The sequence below is a fragment of the Trachypithecus francoisi genome, unplaced genomic scaffold, assembly GCF_009764315.1.
Source record: "Trachypithecus francoisi isolate TF-2019V2 unplaced genomic scaffold, Tfra_2.0 Lachesis_group3, whole genome shotgun sequence".
Lineage (NCBI taxonomy): Eukaryota > Metazoa > Chordata > Mammalia > Primates > Cercopithecidae > Trachypithecus > Trachypithecus francoisi.
In genome coordinates, this window is record NW_022681468.1 from 112,273,797 (window position 1) to 112,294,792 (window position 20,996).

General features: G+C 38.3%; 1 protein-coding gene across 8 annotated transcripts in view; it reads left to right on the forward strand.

Annotated features, from left to right (window-relative positions):
• SCAPER (S-phase cyclin A associated protein in the ER) overlaps positions 1–20,996 on the forward strand; it is a 589,310-nt gene that overhangs the window by 290,848 nt on the left and 277,466 nt on the right. For all 8 annotated transcript variants that reach the window (XM_033189309.1, XM_033189313.1, XM_033189315.1 and 5 more), the window contains exon 22: positions 9,657–9,722. In XM_033189309.1, coding sequence (XP_033045200.1) covers positions 9,657–9,722 — 66 coding nt within the window. The remainder of the gene's footprint in view (positions 1–9,656; positions 9,723–20,996) is intronic.

Below are 20,996 nucleotides of genomic sequence, written 5' to 3' on the forward strand. Positions count from 1 at the left end.
TTCCCATTAAACTATCATTGACATTCATCACAGAATTAGAATAAACTATTTTAAAATTCATATGGACCCAAAAAGCTCGTATAGCCAAGACAATCATAAGCTAAAAGAACAAAGCTGGAGACATCACACTACCGAACTTCAAACTATATTACAGGGCTATAGTAACGAAAACAGTGTGGTACTGGTACGTAAACAGACACCTCGACCAATGGAACAGAATAGAGAGCCCAGAAATAAGGCCACACACCTACAACTATCTGATCTTTGACAAACATGACAAAAGCAATGGGAAAAGGATTCCCTATTCAATGAATAGTGATGGAATAATTGGCTAGCCATATGCAGAAGATTGAAACTGGACCTTTTCCTTATACCATATACAAAAATTAAATCAAGATGGATTAAAGACTTAAATGTAAAACCCAAAACTATAAAAACTCTGGAAGACAACCAGGGTGGTACCATTCGGGACATAGGCATGGGCAAAACATGATGAAATTGGAAAAAGCAAGTGCAACAGAAGAAAAAATTGACAAATGAGATCTAATTCAACTAAAGAGCCTCTGCACAGCAAAATAAACTATCAGAGCAAAGAGGCAACCTATAGAGTAGGAGAACATTTTTGCAATCTATGCATCTGATAGAGGCCTAATATCCAGAATCTACAAGAAATAAAAACAACCCCATTAAAAAGTGGGCCAAAGACATAAGCAGACACTTCTCAAAAGATGACATTCATGCGGCCAACAAACCTATGAAGAAAAGCTCAACATCATTGATCATTAGAGAAATGCAAATCAAAACCACAATGAGATTCTTGTCAGAATGGCAATTATTAAAAAGTCAAGAAGCAACAGAGGCTAGTGAGGTTGTAGAGAAATAGGAACGCTTTTACATTGTTGGTGGAAATGCAAATTAGTTCAACCATTGTGGAAGACTGTGGTGATTTCTTAAAGATCTAGCACCAGAAATACCATTTTACCCGGCAATCTCATTACTGGGTATATACCCAAAGGAATAAAAGTCATTCTGTTACAAAGGTACATGCATGCGTATGTTCATTACAGCACTATTCACAATAAAAAAGACATGGAATCAAACCAAATACCCATCAGTGATAAACTGGATAAAGAAAATGTGGGACATATACACCATGGAATGAATACTATGCAGCCATAAAAAGGAATGAGATCATGTTCTTTCCTGGGACATGAATGGACCTGGAAGCCATTATCCTCAGCAAACTAACACAGGAACAGAAAACCAAATACCACATGCTCTCAGTTATAAGTGGGAGCTGAACAGTGAGAACACATGGACACAGGGAGGGGAACAACACACATTGGGGCCTGTCAAAGGGTGTGGTTTGGGGTGGGAGAGCATTAGGAAAAATAGCTAATGCATGCTGGGTTTAATACCTAGGTGATGGATTGATAGGTGCATCAAACCACCATGGCACACATTTACCTCTATAACAAACTTGCACATCCTGCACATGTACCCCAGAGCTTAAAACTTAAAAAAAATTACATAGAATTACAAGAGACCTCCTAGTAGCCAAAACAATCTTGAAAAAGAAGAACAAAGAGGACTGAACTACTCAATTTCAAAACTTATTACAAACCTATAGTAATTAACTGTTACCTTAACGTGAGGATAGACATATAAATTATTAAGCTATATTCTATTATATTCTAGTCCATTAGAATTGAGAGTCCAGAAATATGTCCAGGTGTTTATTGCCAAGCTTTGATGTCTGCCAGTAGACCATACATATTTTTAAAAAATGCATTCCCATGAAACATTTATAAAACATGAACAAACAACAAAACACAAAAGACAAAGAATTCTAATTCCTCTAATTCGGAAATGGAAATTATATATTCATTGTGCATAAGTCAATAAAACTAGAAATGTATTACAAAAGATCAATCAAAGCCCCACCTCACCACCACCTCTGAAAATAAACAATGATTTTAACACAGCAAAAAACTGGAATACACTTAGCTAGAGAAGATGTACGAACAGCAAATACCCACATAGTAGGTTGTTTAAATCATTATTAGGAAATTGCAAATTAAACCACAGTGAGATACCACTATACACCCACAGGAATTTCTAAGATTGGCCAAACCAAGTATTGGCCAGGACTAAAGCAACTGTAACTTTCATACTTTACTGTTAGAAATGCAAGTTGGAATGATTACTTCAGAAAATACTTCGCTCATTTGAAGTTCAGAAAATACTTTGGTCACTTAAAGTTAAGTACATGCTTATTACATGACCCACTCCTAGGTAATTTATCTGTGACAAATGAAAACATTTTTCACCCAAGGACTTGTCTGCAAATTTTCATAGTAGCTTTATTCATAGTAACCCTAATCTGGAAAAAAGTGAGATGTCTAACTTGTGAGTGGATAAACAAATTTTCAGGTGTCTGAAGAGTGGAACATTATTTTTTTGTGTGCTATATTGTCTCTTTGTTTACTTGTTTCACTGGATAAATAGTGAGGGAAATTATAATTTTTTTATTATACTTTAAGTTCTAGGGTACGTGTGCATAATGTGCAGGTTTGTTACATATGTGTACATGTGTCATGTTGGTGTGCTGCACCCATTAACTCGTCATTTACATTAGGTATATCTCCTAATGCTAACCCTCTCCCCCACCCCGACCCCACGACAGGCCCTGGTGTGTGATGTTCCCCTTCCTGTGTCCAAGTGTTCTCATTGTTCAATTCCCATCTATGAGTGAGAACATGCAGTGTTTGGTTTTTTTGTCCTTGCAATAGTTTACTGAGAATGATGGTTTCCAGCTGAATCCATGTCCTTACAAAGGACGTGAACTCATCTTTTTTTTATGGCTGCATAGTATTCCATGGTGTATATGTGCCACATTTTCTTAATCCATCTATCATTGATAGACATTTGGGTTGGTTCCAAGTCTTTGCTATTGTGAATAATGCCACAATAAACATATGTGTGCATGTGTCTTTATAGCAGCATGATTTACAATCCTTTGGGTATATACCCAGTAATGGGATGGCTGGGTCAAATGGTATTTCTAGTTCTAGATTATTGAGGAATCGCTACACTGTCTTCCACGGTGGTTGAACTAGTTTACAGTCCCACCAACAGTGTAAAAGTGTTCCTATTTCTCCGCATCCTCTCCAGCACCTGTTGTTTCCTGACATTTTAATGATCGCCATTCTAACTGGTGTGAGATGGTATCTCACTGTGGTTTTGATTTGCATTTCTCTGATAGCCAGTGATGATGAGCATGTTTTCATGGGTCTGTTGGCTGCATAAATGTCTTCTTTTGAGAAGTATCTGTTCATATCCTTTGCCCACTTTTTGATGGAGTTGTTTTTTTTCTTGTAAATTTATCTGAGTTCTTTGTAGATTCTGGATATTAGCCCTTTGTCAGATGAGTAGATTGCAAAAATTTTCTCCCATTCTGTATGTTGCCTGTATGAACAGTGGAATGTTATTAAGCAATTAAAAGAAATGAACTAGTGATACATTCAACAGTTTAAATGAATGGCAAGAGCTTTATGCTAAATGAATTAATTTAGAGACAATATGGTGTATGGTTGTAATAAGTGTATATTCTAGAAAGCCTTACTGGTAGAAAACAGATGGCTGATTTCTAGGAGCAAGAGGTAGGGGAAGAAATTGACTAGAAAGAGACAAAAGAGAACTTTGTGGTGTAGTGGAAATCTTTCATATCATGATTGTGATTTTGGTTATACTGGGGTACATAATAGTGAAAACTCATTGAATTATACACAAATTAAAAATTTTTTATTGTATGGAAATCATATCTCCATGAAACTGACCAAATTTTTTTCAAATCATAGAATAAAGCATTTTTTTGGACGCAAGGGTGACAAAAAGAAAACATTTTCAATATGAATTGTTAGGAGTAAATCAAAGTGAAAACTATAGATTATTTGAAATTTATGACAGTATGAAACTTACAGGATGTTACCAAAGCTTTGCTCAGAATGAAATTTTTGCTTTAAATGATTTTGTTATCAGTTGATGTAGAAATGATGTAAATAACTCAAGGAGCTAGAACGATATTGTTATCACCCCCATGGAAAACAAGATAGATGGATTTACTTAGTTTTATTTAACAAATACACATGTGATACTTACAATATACTACTTTTTATAAAGATAAAAAATAGAGATGTAATTTCTTAAGAAGATTTGTAAAATAGCCTGCAAAAAAGCTAATAAAAAATAAAATGGAGCATACATATATCCCACATTATGACTGAGAGGGAGTATAATCAAGATGATATTGAGATTAATAATGAGGAAATGCAGTGTACAACACTACACCAATAAAATTTTAAATCTTACCAAAGTAGACAATCATCTAAAAAACAAATCATCAGATTATAATTGTGGTAGTATATCTGAAAGGATTCTTTCAACCTTATCTCTTGCTGTTCTCACATTTTAATCTTTTGCTCTGACCAAATGGGTCTCCACAATGTTCTAAGCATAACTTGTATTTTTCCTTATGTTCAGCATTGTTTACTCAATTTTCTCTGGTAGTAATGCCATTTCCTTTGTATTCAGAGACCCTCTGACTTTCAAGAGAGTACACATTCCATTTCCTTCAGGAAACTTAGCTGGAAATGAACATATCACATTACTTACCTGTCAGTACTCTGCCCCATGGAATTATGTTTTTGTTTGTTTGTTTGTTTATTTTGTTTTGTTTGAGACAGAGTCTCTCTCTGTTACCCAGGCTGGAGTGCAGTGCCGTAATTCTTGGCTCATTGCAACCTCTGCCTCCCAGGTTCAAATGATTCTCATGTTTCAGCCACCTAATTAGCTGGGATTACAGGCACGCACCACACTGCCAGCTAATTTTTGTATTTTTAGTAGAGACAGGGCTTTGCCATGTTGGCCAGGCTGGTCTCGAACTCCTGACCTCAAGTGATCCACCCGCCTCAGCCTCTCAAAGTGCTAGGATTACAGTCGTGAGCCACCGAACGTGGCTGGAATTATGTATCCTTCTATGCTGTTATGTCATCTTCTTCCTTCTGCAGACTAAGTTTCTTGAATATTCTCATTATGTATATACCTCTTTGTATCCCCCCTCTACTATAGTTTATGAAGAGTCAAAACTCTGGAAATAAATATTTAATTGAATGCTAAAAGTGAATCAAATGGGAGGTGCTTCCAGATGGTTGACTAGAGGCATCTAGTATGTGCCTCCTCCACAACAAAGAACCTCCTCCACAACAAAGAACCAACAAAGAACAAAAAATAGTGAGTAGATAATCACACTTTGAACAGATCATCCGAGAATACTGGCATTCAACCACAAAGTGACAGGAGACACCTAAAGCAAGCTTATGCAATGCACATCCTGCAGGCCGCATGTGGCCCAGGATGGCTTTGAGTGCGGCCAAACACAAATTCGCAAACTTTCTTAAAGCATTATGAGATTTTTTTTTGTTTTTGTTTTTGTTTTTTTTTTTAAAGCTCATCAACTATCGTTACTGTCAGTGTATTCTATGTGTGGCCCAAGGCAGTTCTTCTTCTTCCACTGTGGCCAGGGAAGCCAAAAGATTGGACACCTCTGACCTAAAGCAAGATAGGAGAGGAGAGTGTTGTAGCCTGTTCTTCTGGGATCAGCTGGGAGCCTGGAGAGGCTCCCCAGTATGGGGAAAGGAAGTGCGTGATCCCCAACAGCCTATATTCCCACCGCGGACTCCTGCGTCCAGCCATGGGAAAGCCCCTGCAACTAACATAAGAACCTACTTGGAGACCACATAAAGGTATTGTTCCAGAGAGGGAGTCCATGCTTGGGCCTCACATACCCCTGAGTCCTGAGCAGCTACAGAAAGGTGCCACAACCACAGTCCGGCTCCTACCAGAGCTACATTCTGCCCAGGGATCCAACAGCTTCTGCATTTCCATAACTCAAACCCCACTGACATTCCCCACCCCCTGCCAGCACCACAGTTGGCCTCTGCCTCCAGGGATGAAGTAGGAACCATTGGCAAAGACCCTACTGCCCCTAGCGGTGAGGCCACTGTAACATCTTCATACGTCCAAGAATGAACTTCCCTTCCAACAGCAGCCACTGCTGTGGGCCGCTGAACCTGGGGCCAAAGCACAAGCAATGTGCATGCTTCCCAGCTGCCTGCATATGGGTGCTGCTACTGAGAGCAACCTCACTCTCCCTAGTTGTGGGGCTGCAGTGCAGCCACTGCCATGCTCACCCAAGCATTCTGCGTTAGGCCTGAGTATTACCCCATGCCGGCCTACCAAAGCTAGCACCTACACATACCACCAGAGTCCCTGACAACAGATCCACCCAGCTCATCTCTGCACCTCCAGTAACCAAGCATGTTGCTCAGAGGCCTGGGGACTGCCCAGCCCAGTCCACCGTTGTTGGTACCTGAGTATTCATTCTGGGGGATTAAGGGAAAGCCCACCCAACCTGTCATTGCAGGTGGGGATTCATCCACCTGCAAGCCTGGGGACTAGACTGCCAGCCCATGAAGGCTACCACCAACAATGCGAGTGTGAATTACTTGGGATCCAGAGGTTATTCATGCCAATGCTACTGCCATTGCCCATACCATGGCCCCAGAACCCACCTTCCTCACTAGCCCATTGTTGCCACCCCTGTCACCAGAGCAAGCTGCCTGGACCTGCTAACACTGGTATCAGTGTTTGTCATTGTGGAGCCTAAGAACAAGTACATTTGGCCCCCTGCTGCCACTACTGGGGCTTGAGGTGTCCCCATCCCCAGCAAAACTTCACCAGAACCTTCACTAACAACCCTACCATAAGTCACTGAGGAAATCACAGATACCACTGATGCTGTTTACAACTGAAAAACAGCGTATGTGACATATGCAACATCATAAGATCACAAAATACTCAAATTTGCAGTGTCCCAGAAGGTGAAGAAAAAATGAAAGGTAACTTGATAGGAGTAGTATTGAATCTGCAGGTTACTTTGGGCAGCCATTTTAATGATATTGATTCTTCCAATCCATGAGCCCATATGGAATGTTTTTTCATTTATTTGTGTCATATATGATTTATTTCAGTAATCTTTTGTAGTCCTTCTTGTAGAGATCTTTCACTTCCTTGGTTTAAATGTATTCTTAGGTATCTTATTTTTGTGTATGTGTAGCCATTGTAAATGGGATTGTATTCTTGATTCGGCTCTCACCTTCAATGTTATTGGTGTATAGAAATGCTACTGATTTTTGTACATTGATTTTGTATCCTGAAACTTCACCGAAGTCGTCTTATCAGTTCTAGGAGCCTTTTGGCAGAGTTTTTAGAGTTTTCTAGGTATAGAATCATATTGTCAGTGAAGAGAGATAATTTAACTTATTTTCCTGTTTGAATGCCTTTTATTTCTCTTGCTGATTACTCTGGCTAGGACTTGCAATATGTAGGAGTAGTGAGAGTGGACATCCTTGTCATGTTCCTGTTCTTCAGGGAAATGCTTCCAGCTTTTGCCCATCCACAATGGGATTGGCTATGGGGTTGCCATAGATGACTTTTATTATTTTGAGGTATGTTCATTCAATTCTTAGTCTGTTGAGGGGTTTTTTTTTTTTTAATCATGAAGGGATGCTGGATTTTATTGAAAGCTGCTTCTGCATCTATTGAGATGATCATATGGTCTTTGTTTATCAATATCATTTTTTACAAAATTATGAAAAGCTATTCTAAAATGCATATGGAGCCATAAAAGAGCCTGAAGAGCCAAAGCAATCCTAAGCAAAAAGAGCAAAACAGGAGGCATTACATTACCCAATTTCAAACTATACTATAAGTCTACAGTAACCAAGACAGCACATGGTACTGGTACAACACCAGACACTTAAGACCAGTGGAACAGAATAGAGAACCCAGAAATAATGCAGCACATCTATAGCCATCTGATCTTTGGTAAAGTTGACAAAAATAAGCAATGAAGAAAGGACTCCCTATTTAATAAATGGTGCTGAAATAACTGGCTAGCCATATGCAGAATAAATAAATTAGACCCCTACATTTCATCATATACAAAAGTTAACTCAAGATGAATGAAAGATTTAAAGGTAAGACCTCTAAACTATGAAATTCCTAGAGGAAAGCCTAGGGAATACCATTCTGGACAGTGGCCTTGGCAATGAATTTATGACTAAGTCCTCAAAAGCAATTACAATAAACACAAAAACTGACAAGCGAGACCTAATTAAAGAGCTTCTGCACAGCAAAAGAAACTGTCAACAGAGTGAACAGATAACCTACAGAATGGGAGAAAATATTTCAGAAACTATGCATCCAAAGGTTTAATATCCAGAATCTATAAGGAACTTAGACAATTGAATAAGCAAAAAACAAAGCCATTGAAAGGTGGGCAAAGAACATGAACAGACACTTCTCAAAAGAAGACATACAATCAACCAAGAGACATACAAAAATGCTCACAGGGTGAGATGCCACACTCTTAAACAACTGGATGTCATATGAACTCATTATTATTCATTCCTGTAAGGACGGCACCTTGCTATTCATGAGAGATCCACCCTTGTGATCCAGCCACCTTTCACTGGACCCCACCTCCAACATTGGGGATCACATTTCTACATGAGATGTGCAGGGGACAAATATCTAAATCGTATCATAGGGATAATACCATATTGAATTTTTAGATACTTGTGATACTATTGAATGTACAACAGTCAGTACAATGCTTGGAACATACTCCACCACGCATAATTGTTACTTTTCCCACCTTTCAGATGAGGTCACAATTACTTGCAGCTATCAAGTAGTTATTTCTCCATTTTGACATGCAAAATGTTTATATTTGTAAAAATCTTTATATTTATAAAAATCATAATATTTAGGCTGATGGCAGTGAGCATACTTTAGTTGAAAAAATATGTAATTTCATATTTTATTCCAATTTAGATATTTCTTTATTCCAAAGAATCACCTGTCTAGTTTGCTTTTTTCCTCATTAAGGCTATTGTAATTTGCATCATTCTCACTTTTTTAGGTAGGAGTATTTTTTTTTCACCTGTCATTACTCTCTAGATTGTTTTACGTTGTGGGCAATTTTTTCATAGATCACTGGATGAATTCTTTGACAACAGGATCCTTTGGATGAGCAGTTAACATTTAAATTGACATTTTCCTCTTTTTTTCCTCCAAAAAGAGAAGTATACAAATTAAGTCAACATTAATGGATTGCTATAGTGAGAACTGTCTTATATCAGTGACCAGCTTGATGACTGTCACCTACCAGTTTAGGCAAGCTGGAGCCTAGTTAGAAAGGGGCAGAGAAGTATCTCAAATTTTTCTGAACCTTTGGTATTTAGTCAGTATAAAAAACAAAAACAAAACAAATCTTTGAGAGTCTGGTCAAGTTATTTCCACTGCCTTTTTAGTTATTTCTAAAATTCAATGACTGTTTTTTGTATTATTCTTTACCTGTATTTATCTTTTCATTGTATAACTCTTGAGATACATAGGTAGTCAGCCACTTCAGTCACCAAATTTAATAGGCTGAGTGTTAAATTTAATAGGGGAAAAATACAGCCAACATTTTGCTTTATTATAAAAAATTAGCAGTGAAATAACTGTGTTAAAACCTTTTTTCTCTTCAGAGCTAAGGAATATGAGAGTTTAATGGAAACCAAAAATTCTGGATCTGATTCACCTTATAAAGCAAAGTGAGTATTCCACATTTTAGTTCTCCTTTTCTTCAGTCTATGCCTGTAACAAAAGTGTATCTCAACCATCATGTTATGTCTGTAATTAGGTTCTTTGTTTCTGATTTCTAGAACAACATTGTGTTAACACAGTAGTATCCAACTAGAGGAGAGTTTGCTGAGGATATTTGGCCGGGCCTGGGCACAGTTATTGTGAGCACAACTTGAGGCTGCTAGCATCATGTGGGTGGAGGCCAAGGATTCTGCTATTTATTATTCAATGTATAAGACAACCCTCACAGAGAGAACAGTGACTTTTTCACTGTGAAAAGTAGCAGTAAAAGAGTCATCTGTGCAAAATTAATGCAGGAACAGAAAACCAAACACTGTATTCACACTTATAAGGGGGAGTTGAACAAGGAGAACACATAAACAGAGGGAGGGGAACAACACATGTTGGGGCCTGTCGAGGGGGGACGAGAGGAATGTTAATAGTGCCAAGGTTGAGAATCCCTGTTCTAACAGATCAGGTTCTGGCAAAGCAAGGCTGTGCTGGTGCTTGCTCTGAGGAGATCTCATTAGGGATTGTTCCACAGGCCAGTCTGTAAAGAGAATTAGCGTTCTCTAATGCCAATTCTCACAAGATTTTAGATGAGAATTTAGACTTCACCATTGAGGTGTAAATGTAATTAAATAATAGCTAGGTAAACAAAGGCATCATCATTTTGCTTTTCTTAAAAATACTGTCAGTAGAGCTGCAGTAAGAAAAGTACTCACAAACACTACTGAAGGGAGTACAGACTAGTATGGTCTTGTTGAAAAGCAGTGTGCGTTAGCAGTTTAGGAAGTCTTATTCAGATCTAAGACTGCTCAGTGAAATAGTGCAAAATGTGCTCAGATATTTATATACATGCATGACTTTTTTAAAAAAATATTTATTTTAAGTTCTGCAGTACATGTGCAGGATGTGCAGGTTTGTTTCATAGGTAAACATGTGTCATGGTGGTTTGCTGCACCTGTCAACCTATCACCTAAGTATTAAGCCCAGCATGCATTAGCTATTTGTCTTGATGCTCTCCCTCCTCTCATCACCCCTCGACAGGCCCCAGCGTGTGTTGTTCCCCTCCCTCTGTTTATGTGTTCTCCTTGTTCAACTCCCCTTTATAAGCGAGAACATGTGGTGGTTGGTTTTCTGTTCCTGCATTAATTTTGCATAGATGACTCTTTTACTGGTACCTTTAACAGTGAAAAAGTCAAGGAACAATTTAATTTAAGTGCCCCAAGTTGAGGAATATCCATAACCACTTGTTGGCATACATATGCTATAGAATGTTAATGTAGCCATTATTTGCATTTACAGTACAAATAGTCTTGCCTGTCAAAAGATACCCATCAGCTTACTGCTTTTATTTATTATTGTTCTGAAAGTATTAGGCTTTGCAATAAAAAGATAAATACGTATAAAACATTAAAGAAGTAAGAAAATTATCAAGATTATGAAGATACTGTATATCACAAAGTCCAGGAGAATGGAGTGAAAAACTAGTAGAAGCAATAAGAGAAATCAATTCAGTAGGATGGTGGATTACCAAATTAATATAATTACAGTAATAGGTAACATTTACTGAGCCATTACCTTATGCTAGACTCTATGTGTGCTACCTCATTCCTGACAATAATTCTATGAGGTTAATTAGGGAAACTAAGCTCTAGAGAGGGTAACTGGCCTGAAGCTACACAACAGCATATCTAGCATACAAAAATTAATAGCTTTCTTTGCAATAACCACTTAGAAAATATAAATATATTTACAGTAGCAATAAAAAGAAGTAAAATATTTAAGAGAAAACTTAACTTATTTTTTTTGAAGACAGAGTCTCGCTCTGTCACCCAGTCTGAAGGGAAGTGGCGTAATCTAGGCTCACTGCAACCTACACCTCCCAGGTTCAGGCAATTCTTGTGCCTCAGCCTCCCATGTAGCTGGGACTACAGATTTGTGCCACCATGCCCAGCTAATTTTTTGTATTTTAGTAGAGACAGGGTTTCACCTTGTTGCCCAGCTTGGTCTCGAACTCTTGCGCTCAGGCAGTCCACTCACCTCTGCCTCCCAAAGTGCTGGGATTATAGGCATGAACCACCATGCCCAACCTTTAAGAGTAAACTTAAGACGAAATGTGAAGGATCTGTTAAAAGAAAATCTTAAAAAGCTAAGAAGAGATATAAAAGACTTTTGTAAATGGAAAGACAAATCATATTCTTGGATAAAAGACACAGGACAGTAAGTTTGCTGTAAATATTCCTACAAATGTAATGTAATTCCTATAAAATAGCAACCTTTTTTTCATAGATCTAAAATCATTCTAAAGAGAATATAGAAACGTCTGAGAATTTCTAAGAAAAATTTTTGAAAGAAGGAATATGAGTTAGGACTCAGCTAATGGATATTTAATAAAATTTTAAAGCTGTACTCACACATGAATAAAAATACAAGTTGTTGGAAGAGTGTTCTTTTGTTTTTGTTTTGGTTTTTTTGTTTTGTTTTGTTTTTTTGGTTTTTTTTTGTTGTTGTTAAGACAGAGTCTCACTCTATTGCCCAGGCTGGAATGTAGTGGCGAGATCTCGGCTGACTGCAACCTCTTCCTCCCGGGTTCAAGTGATTCTCGTGCCTCAGCTTCCCTAGTAGCTGGGATCACAAGCGCCTGCCACCACACCCAGCTAATTTTTGTATTTTTAGTAGAGACGGGGTTTCACCAGTGTTGACCAGACTGGTCTTGATCTCCTGACCTCAAGTGATCCGCCTGCCTTGGCCTCCCGAAGTTCTGGGATTATAGGCGTGAGCCGTCATGCCTGGCTGGGAGAGATTTTTAAAACAGTCTAGAAATACATCTAAATACTTGAGGAAATTTAGTATATATGACTGCGGTATATAGTATTTGCAAAAGATGGCCAGAAGAAGTTGAGCCCTTTCTGAATACATGCCCCTTTGCAGTATAACTTTGCTGTTTCTCCTATCAAGAAGTGGACTCTGTTTCCCTTCCTCTTGAACTTCTGGACCTGTGACTTGTTTTAGCCCATTGAAAGCTGTAGAAGTGATATGTGACTTCCAAGCCTTAGCCTTATGGGTCTGTGGTTTCTATTCTCACCTGCACTTTCTTATTCTTCGGTAACTGCCATGTAAGGAAGCCTGGGTCAGCCTCCTTGTGAGTGAGAAATCCCATGAAGGAACAGGCTCAGTTGTCCCAGCTGTCCCTTCTGAAAACCCTAGACAAGGGATCAAGGCCATCCAGGACCAGTTAGCACCTAGCCGGTTACGTTAGGTGAGACCAGAAGAATTACCTAGCTGAGCCCAGATCAAACTGCCCAGAGCAAATAGTTGTTTGAAGACACTGAGTTTTGAGGCAGTTTGTTTCACAGCAAGTAATAACTGATACAATGACAAAGGTGGAATTCCAAGTCATTAGGGAAAGGATAAGATTAGCCAGCAAATGTTGTTGAATACTCTTTTCACTCCTTATTCTAGCAGTTAAATTGCTGATTAGTCAAAGATGTAATGATAAAAACATGAAACTGTAAAAGCACTAGAAGAAAACAGAGGAAATGTCAAAGTCCCTTCTAAATAAACTTCTAGACACAGGAGTCAGAGAAGAAAAGACTGATGAATTTGACTCTTATCAAAGTGAAAACTTTATGCTTGGTTAAATACCATAAAGAAAAAAGAGGGGTAGAAATATTTACAACAAAAATGATACAGAGCTCATGTTATATATAAATACCTTGTATAAATTAATATGAGCAAGATCATTCATCGGTAGGAAAAAATATTGGATATGATCAGGTAATACAAGGAAAAGGAAGTTAAAAGTGCCCAATTTGTTTTACTTTTGAAATTCCAAACTACTTAATTGGATTTTTAAAAATTATATTTATAGACATTTTAATGCTGTGAGGAAATGCTTATGATGATTGCAAACTTTTAATTTTGATACAGTATGAGCTTTTTCCATTAAAATGATAGAGGCCCTAAAGGATAGTAATGCTACTTAAATTCAAATTTCTGTATACATCTTCCCAAAAACTATATATATCAACAAGGAAAGCAAATTAAGTAATCAATACTTCATATCTATACTATATCTAAGAGACATAGATGGCTACCAATGTACTTTTTTTTCATTTTTTAAAATGGTGATGAAATACATATAGCAACATTTACTATCTTACTCATTATTAATACAGTTTAGTGATATTAAGTACATTCGTATTGTTGTGTAGCTATTACATCATCCATCTCCACTATTTTTATCTTACAAAACTAAAACTATACCTGTTAAACAATAATTTCCCATACCTCCTGTTCCTAGCACTTGGCAACCACCATTCTACTTTTTATTATTATTATATTGACTACTCTGGGTAACTCATATAAGTGTAAATATACAGTATTTGTCTTTTTGTAATAGGCTTATTTCATTTATCATGATATCCTCAAGATTTATCCATGTTGCACCAAGAATAAGAATATTCATCCTTGCTAGGGCAGAATAATACTCCACTATATGTGTTGCTTATCCATTAATCTGTCATTAGACATTTGGATTGCTTCCGCTATTTAGCAATTATGAATAATGCTGCTGTGAACACGGGTATACAAATATCTCTTTGAGTCCCTGCTTTTCATTCTTTTCTGTGTATACCCAGAAGTGGAATTGCTAGATCATATGGCAGATCTGTTTTTGATATTAATACCAGCACACTGTCTTCCACAGTAGCTATACCATTTTCTACATTCTCACCAGCTCTGCACAAGAGTAACAATATCTCCACATCCTCACCAGTACTTGTTATTTTCTGCTTTTTTTTTGATGGTAGCCATCCATATAGTTGAGATAGTATCTCATTTTAGTTTCGGATTGCATTTACCTAACGATTAGTGGTGTTGGACATCTTTTCATGTGCTTTTTGGACATTTGTGTATTCTTTTCTTTTTGAGACAGAGTCTTGCTCTGTCGCTCAGGCTGGAGTGCAATAGTGGGATCTCAGCTCACTGCAACCCCCAGCTCCTGGGTTCAAGCAATTCTCCTGCCTCAGCCTCTCAAGTAGCTGGGATTACAGGCGTGAGCCACCGTGCCTGGCCTCATTTGTATGTGTGTCTATATATGTATATACACATACACACATTTTTGTTTTTGAGATAAACTCTTGCTCTGTTGCCAAACTGGAGTGCAGTGGCGCGATCTCAGCTTACTGCAGCCTCTGCCTCCTGGATTCAAGGGATCCTCCCACTTCAGCCTCCCAAGTACCTTGGGACTACAGGAGTGTGCCACCAACTCGGATAATTTTTGTATTTTTTTGTAGGGATGGGGTCTTACCATGTAGCCCAGGCTGCTTTCGAACTCCTGGGCTCAAGCAATCCGCCCCACTCAGCGTCCTGAAGTGCTATTACATCTTCTTTACATGCTTGGTAGAATTCACTAGTGAATCCATCAAGTCCAAGGCTTTTCTTTGATGAGAGATTTTGATTACTAATCGACTTAATTATATATCTTTTAGGTCTTGTATTTCTTCATCATTAGATTTTGACATATTTTGGGTTTCTAGGAAGTGGTCTGTTTTGTGTAGGTTATCCAATTTATTGCCATACAGTTGTTAATAGTACTCTCTTTGAATCCTTCTTATGTATGTAGAATCAGTAGTAATGTGCCCACTTTCATTTCTGAACTTAGCAATTAGTATCTTTTCATAGTCAATCTAGCTAAAGGTTTGTTAGTTTAATTGTCTTATGGAAGAGCCAGCTGTTGGTTTCATTGATTTTTCTCTATATTATAAAATTCTGTTTCATTTATCCCTGTACTAATCTTTATTATTCTTTCTGAAGGAAATAATAAAGCTTTGGGTTTAGCTTTGGGTTTAGATTTTTCTTCTTTTTCTACTTTGTTAAATGTAAATGTCCCCCTTCTTTCACTGTGTCCCATACATTTTGATATGTTGTGCTTTCATTTTCATTTGTCTGTATTTTCTGATTTTTCTTTGACTACTTTTGTGATTCATTGGTTGTGTAAAAATGTGTTATTTTTCACACATTTGTGAATTTTTCAGGTTGATTTTTTTGTTACAGATTTCTAACTTCATCCTGTTGTGATCAGAGAATACACATTGTATGACATCTATCTTTGTGAATCTATTGAGTCTTCATTTGTTTGTTTGTTTTTGTTGTTTGTTTTTTAACTTTTAAGTTCAGGGTTACAAGTGCAGGTTTGTTACATAGGTAGTAAACTTGTGTCGTGGGGGTTTGTTGTACAGACTATTTCATCACCCAGGTATTAAGCCTAGTACTCCTTAGTTATTTTTCTTGGTCTTCTCCCTCCTCCCACCATCCATCCTCCAACAGGCCCCAATGTATGTTGTTCCCCTCTATGTGTCTATGTGTTCTTATCATTTAGCTCCCACTTATAAATGAGAACATGGGATATTTGGTTTTCTCTTCCTGTGTTAGTTTGCTAAGGATAATGGCCTGCAGCACCATCCATGTCCCTGCACAGGACATGATCTCATTCCTTTTTATGGCTGTATTATATTCCATGGTGTATACATACCACATTTTCTTTATCCAGTCTATCATTCATGGGCATTTAAATTGATTCCATGTCTTTGTTACTGTGAATAGTGTGGTGATGAACATATGTGTGTGCATGTGTCTTTATAATAGAATGATTTATATTCCTTTGGATATACATCCAGTAACGGGATTGCTGGGTTGAATGGTATTTCTGTCTTTAGGCCCTTTGAGGAATCACCACATTGTCTTCCACAATGGCTGAACTAATTTACACTCCCAACAGTGTGTAAGCATTTCTTTTTCTCTACAACCTTGCGAGCATCTGTGATTTTTTGACTTTTAAATCATAGCCATTTTAATTGGTATGACATGGTATCTCATTATGGTTTTGATTTGCATTTCTCTAGTGATCAGTGATGTGGAGCTTTTTTTCATATGATTTTTGGCCATATGTATATCTTCTTTAGAAAAGTGTCTGTTCATGTCCTTTGCCCACTTTTTAATCGGGTTTTTTTTCTTGTAAATTTGAGTTCCCTATATATGCCAGATATTTTGTTGGATGCATAGTTTTCAAGAATTTTCTCCCATTCTGTAGTTTGTCTGTTTACCCTGTTGATAGTTTCTTTTGCTGTTCAGAAGCCCTTTAGTTTAATGAGATACCATTTGTCAATGTTTGCTTTTGTTGCAAGTGCTTTTGGTGTCTTTGTCATGAAATCTTTGCCCATGCTTGTGTCCCAAATGGTATTGTCTAGGTTGTCTTCTAGGGTTTTTATACTTTTGGGTTTTACATTTAAGTCTTTAATCCATCTTGAGTTAATTTTTGTACATGCTATAAGGAAAAGGTCCAGTTTCAATCTTCTGCATATGGCTAGCCAGTTATCCCCGCACCATTTATTGAATAGAGAATCCTTTTCCCATTGCTTGCTTTTGTCAGGTTTGTTGAAGATCAGATAGTTGTAGGTGTGTGGCCTTATTTCTGGGCTCTCTATTCTGTTCCAGTGGTCTGTGTGTCTGTATTATACCAGTACTATGCTGTTTTGGTTACTGTAACCCTGTAGTATAGTTTGAAGTCAGGTAGCATGATGCCTCCAACGTTATTCTTTTTGCTTAGGATTGCCTTGGCTATTTGGGCTCTTTTTTGGTTCCATATGAATTTTCAAATAGCTTGCTTTTTTTTTTAGTTCTGTGAAGAATATCAATGGTAGTTTAATGGGAATAGCTTTGAATTGAATAAATCGCTTTGAGCAGTATGGCATTTTAATGATATTGAGTCCTCCTATCGATGAGCATGGAGTGTTTTTCCATTTCTTTGCGTCATCTCTGATTTCTTTGAGCAGTGGCTTGCAGTTCTCCTTATAGAGATATTTTACCTCTTAGCTATATTCCTAGGTATTTTATTCTTTTTGTGGCAATACGGAATGGGAGTTAGTTCCTGATTTGACTGTCAGCTTGACTGTTGGTGTATAGGAATACCAGTGATTTTTGCACATTGAGTTTGTATCCTGAGACTTTGGTGAAGCTGTTTTTCAGCTCAAGAAACTTTTGGAGGGTTGGGCACAGTGGTTCGTGCCTTTAATCACAACACTCTGGTAGGCCACAACAGGCGGATTGCTTGAGTTCAGTTCGAGACCATCCTGGGCAACATAGCAAAACCCTGTCTTTACTAAAAATACAAAAAATTTAGCCAGACATGGTGGCTTTCACCTGTAGTTCCAGCTACTCGGGAGGCTGAGGTGGAAGAATCACCTGAACCTGGGAGGTCGAGGCTACAGTGAGCGAAGATTGCACTACTGCACTCCAGCCTGGGCAACCAGAGTGAAACCCTGTCTAAAAAAAAAAAAAAAAAGCAGCAGCAGCTTTTTGGGCTGAGACTCGGATTTTCTAAATACAGGATCATGTCATCTGCGAACAGGGATAGTTTGAGTTTCTCCTCTATTCCGATTTGAATACCCTTTATTTCTTTCTCTTGCCTGATTGCCCTAGCCAGAACTTCCAGTAGTATGTTGAATAGGAGTGGTGAGAGAGGGCATTCTTGTCTTGTGCCGGCTTTCAAGGGATATGCTTCCAGGTTTTGCCTGTTAAGTACAATGTTGACTGTGGGTTTATTATAAATGGCTCTTATTATTTTGAGGTATATTCCTTCAGTACCTAGTTTATTGAGAGTTTTTAACATGAATGGATGTTAAATTTTATCAAAAGCCATTTCTGCATCTGTTGAGATGATCATGTGGTTTTTTTTGTTGTTTTTTTTTTTTTTTTTTTTGAGACGGAGTCTCGATCTGTCGCCTGGGCTGGAGTGCAGTGGCCCGATCTCAGCTCACTGCAAGCTCCGCCTCCCGTGTTTACGCCATTCTCCTGCCTCAGCCTCCCGAGTAGCTGGGACTACAGGCGCCCACCAACTCGCCCGGCTAGTTTTTTGTATTTTTTAGTAGAGACGGGGTTTCACGGTATTAGCCAGGATGGTCTCGATCTCCTGACCTCATGATCCGCCCATCTCGGCCTCCTAAAGTGCTGGGATTACAGGCTTGAGCCACCGCGCCCGGCCAATCATGTGGTTTTTGTCTTTAGTTCTGTTTATGTGATGAATAATGTTTATTGATTTGCTTTGTTTTTTTTTTTATTATACTTTAAGTTCTAGGGTACATGTGCATAACGTGCAGGTTTGTTACATATGTATACTTATGCCATGTTGGTGTGCTGCACCCATCAACTCGTCAGCACCCATCAATTCATCATTTATATTATGTATAACTCCCCAATGCAATCCTTCCCTCCTCCCCCCTCCCCATGATAGGCCCCAGTGTGTGATGTTCCCCTTCCCCAGTCCAAGTGATCTCATTGTTCAGTTCCCACCTATGAGTGAGAACATGCGGTGTTTGGTTTTCTGTTCTTGTGATAGTTTGCTAAGAATGATGGTTTCCAGCTGCATCCATGTCCCTACAAAGGACGCAAACTCATCCTTTTTGATGGCTGCATAGTATTCCATGGTGTATATATGCCACATTTTCTTAATCCAGTCTGTCACAGATGGACATTTGGGTTGATTCCAAGTCTTTGCTATTGTGAATAGTGCCGCAATAAACATACGTGTGCATGTGTCTTTGTAGTAGAGTAATTTATAATCCTTTGGGTATATACCCAGTAGTGGGATGGCTGGGTCATATGGTACATCTAGTTCTAGATCCCTGAGGAATCGCCATACTGTTTTCCATAATGGTTGAACTAGTTTACAATCCCACCAACAGTGTAAAAGTGTTCCTATTTCTCCACATCCTCTCCAACACCTGTTGTTTCCTGACTTCTTAATGACTGCCATTCTGACTGGTGTGAGATGGTATCTCATTGTGGTTTTGATTTGCATTTCTCTGATGGCGAGTGATGATGAGCATGTTTTCATGTGTCTGTTGGCTGTATGGATGTCTTCTTTTGAGAAACGTCTGTTCATATCCTTTGCCCACTTTTTGATGGGGTTGTTTGTTTTTTTCTTGTATATTTGTTTGAGTTCTTTGTAGATTCTGGATATTAGCCCTTTGTCAGATGAGTAGATTGCAAAAATTTTCTCCCATTCTGTAGGTTGCCTGTTCACTCTGATGGTAGTTTCTTTTGCTGTGCAAAAGCTCTTTAGTTTAATGAGATCCCATTTGTCAATTTTGGCTTTTGCTGCCGTTGCTTTTGGTGTTTTAGACATGAAGTCCTTGCCCATGCCTATGTCCTGAATGGTACTACCTAGATTTTCTTCTAGGATTTTTATGGTATTAGGTGTAACATTTAAGTCTCTAATCCATCTTGAATTAATCTTCGTATAAGGGGTAAGGAAAGGATCCAGTTTCAGCTTTCTATTTATGGCTAGCCAATTTTCCCAGCACCATTTATTAAATAGGGACTCCTTTCCCCATTTCTTGTTTCTCTCAGGTTTATCAAAGATCAGATGGCTGTAGATGTGTGGTGTTATTTCTGAGGACTCTGTTCTGTTCCATTGGTCTATATCTCTGTTGTGGTACCAGTACCATGCTGTTTTGGTTACTGTAGCCTTGTAGTATAGTTTGAAGTCAGGTAGCGTGACGCCTCCAGCTTTGTCCTTTTGACTTAGGATTGTCTTGGCAATGCGGGCTCTTTTTGGTTCCATATGAACTTTAAAGCAGTTTTTTCCAATTCTGTGAAGAAAGTCATTGGTAGCTTGATGGGGATGGCATTGAATCTATAAATAACCTTGGGCAGTATGGCCATTTTCACAATATTGATTCTTCCTATCCATGAGCATGGTATGTTCTTCCATTTGTTTGTGTCTTCTTTGATTTCACTGAGCAGTGGTTTGTAGTTCTCCTTGAAGAGGTCCTTTACATCCCTTGTAAGCTGGATTCCTAGGTATTTTATTCTCTTTGAAGCAATTGTGAATGGAAGTTCATTCCTGATTTGGCTCTCTGCTTGTCTGTTACTGGTGTATAAGAATGCTTGTGATTTTTGCACATAATTTTGTATCCTGAGACTTTGCTGAAGTTGCTTATCAGCTTAAGGAGATTTTGGGCTGAGATGATGGGGTTTTCTAAATATACAATCATGTCATCTGCAAACAGGGACAATTTGACTTCTTCTTTTCCTAACTGGATACCCTTGATTTCTTTCTCTTGCCTGATTGCCCTAGCCAGAACTTCCAACACTGTGTTGAATAGGAGTGGTGAGAGAGGGCATCTCTGTCTTGTGCCAGTTTTCAAAGGGAATTTTTCCAGTTTTTGCCCATT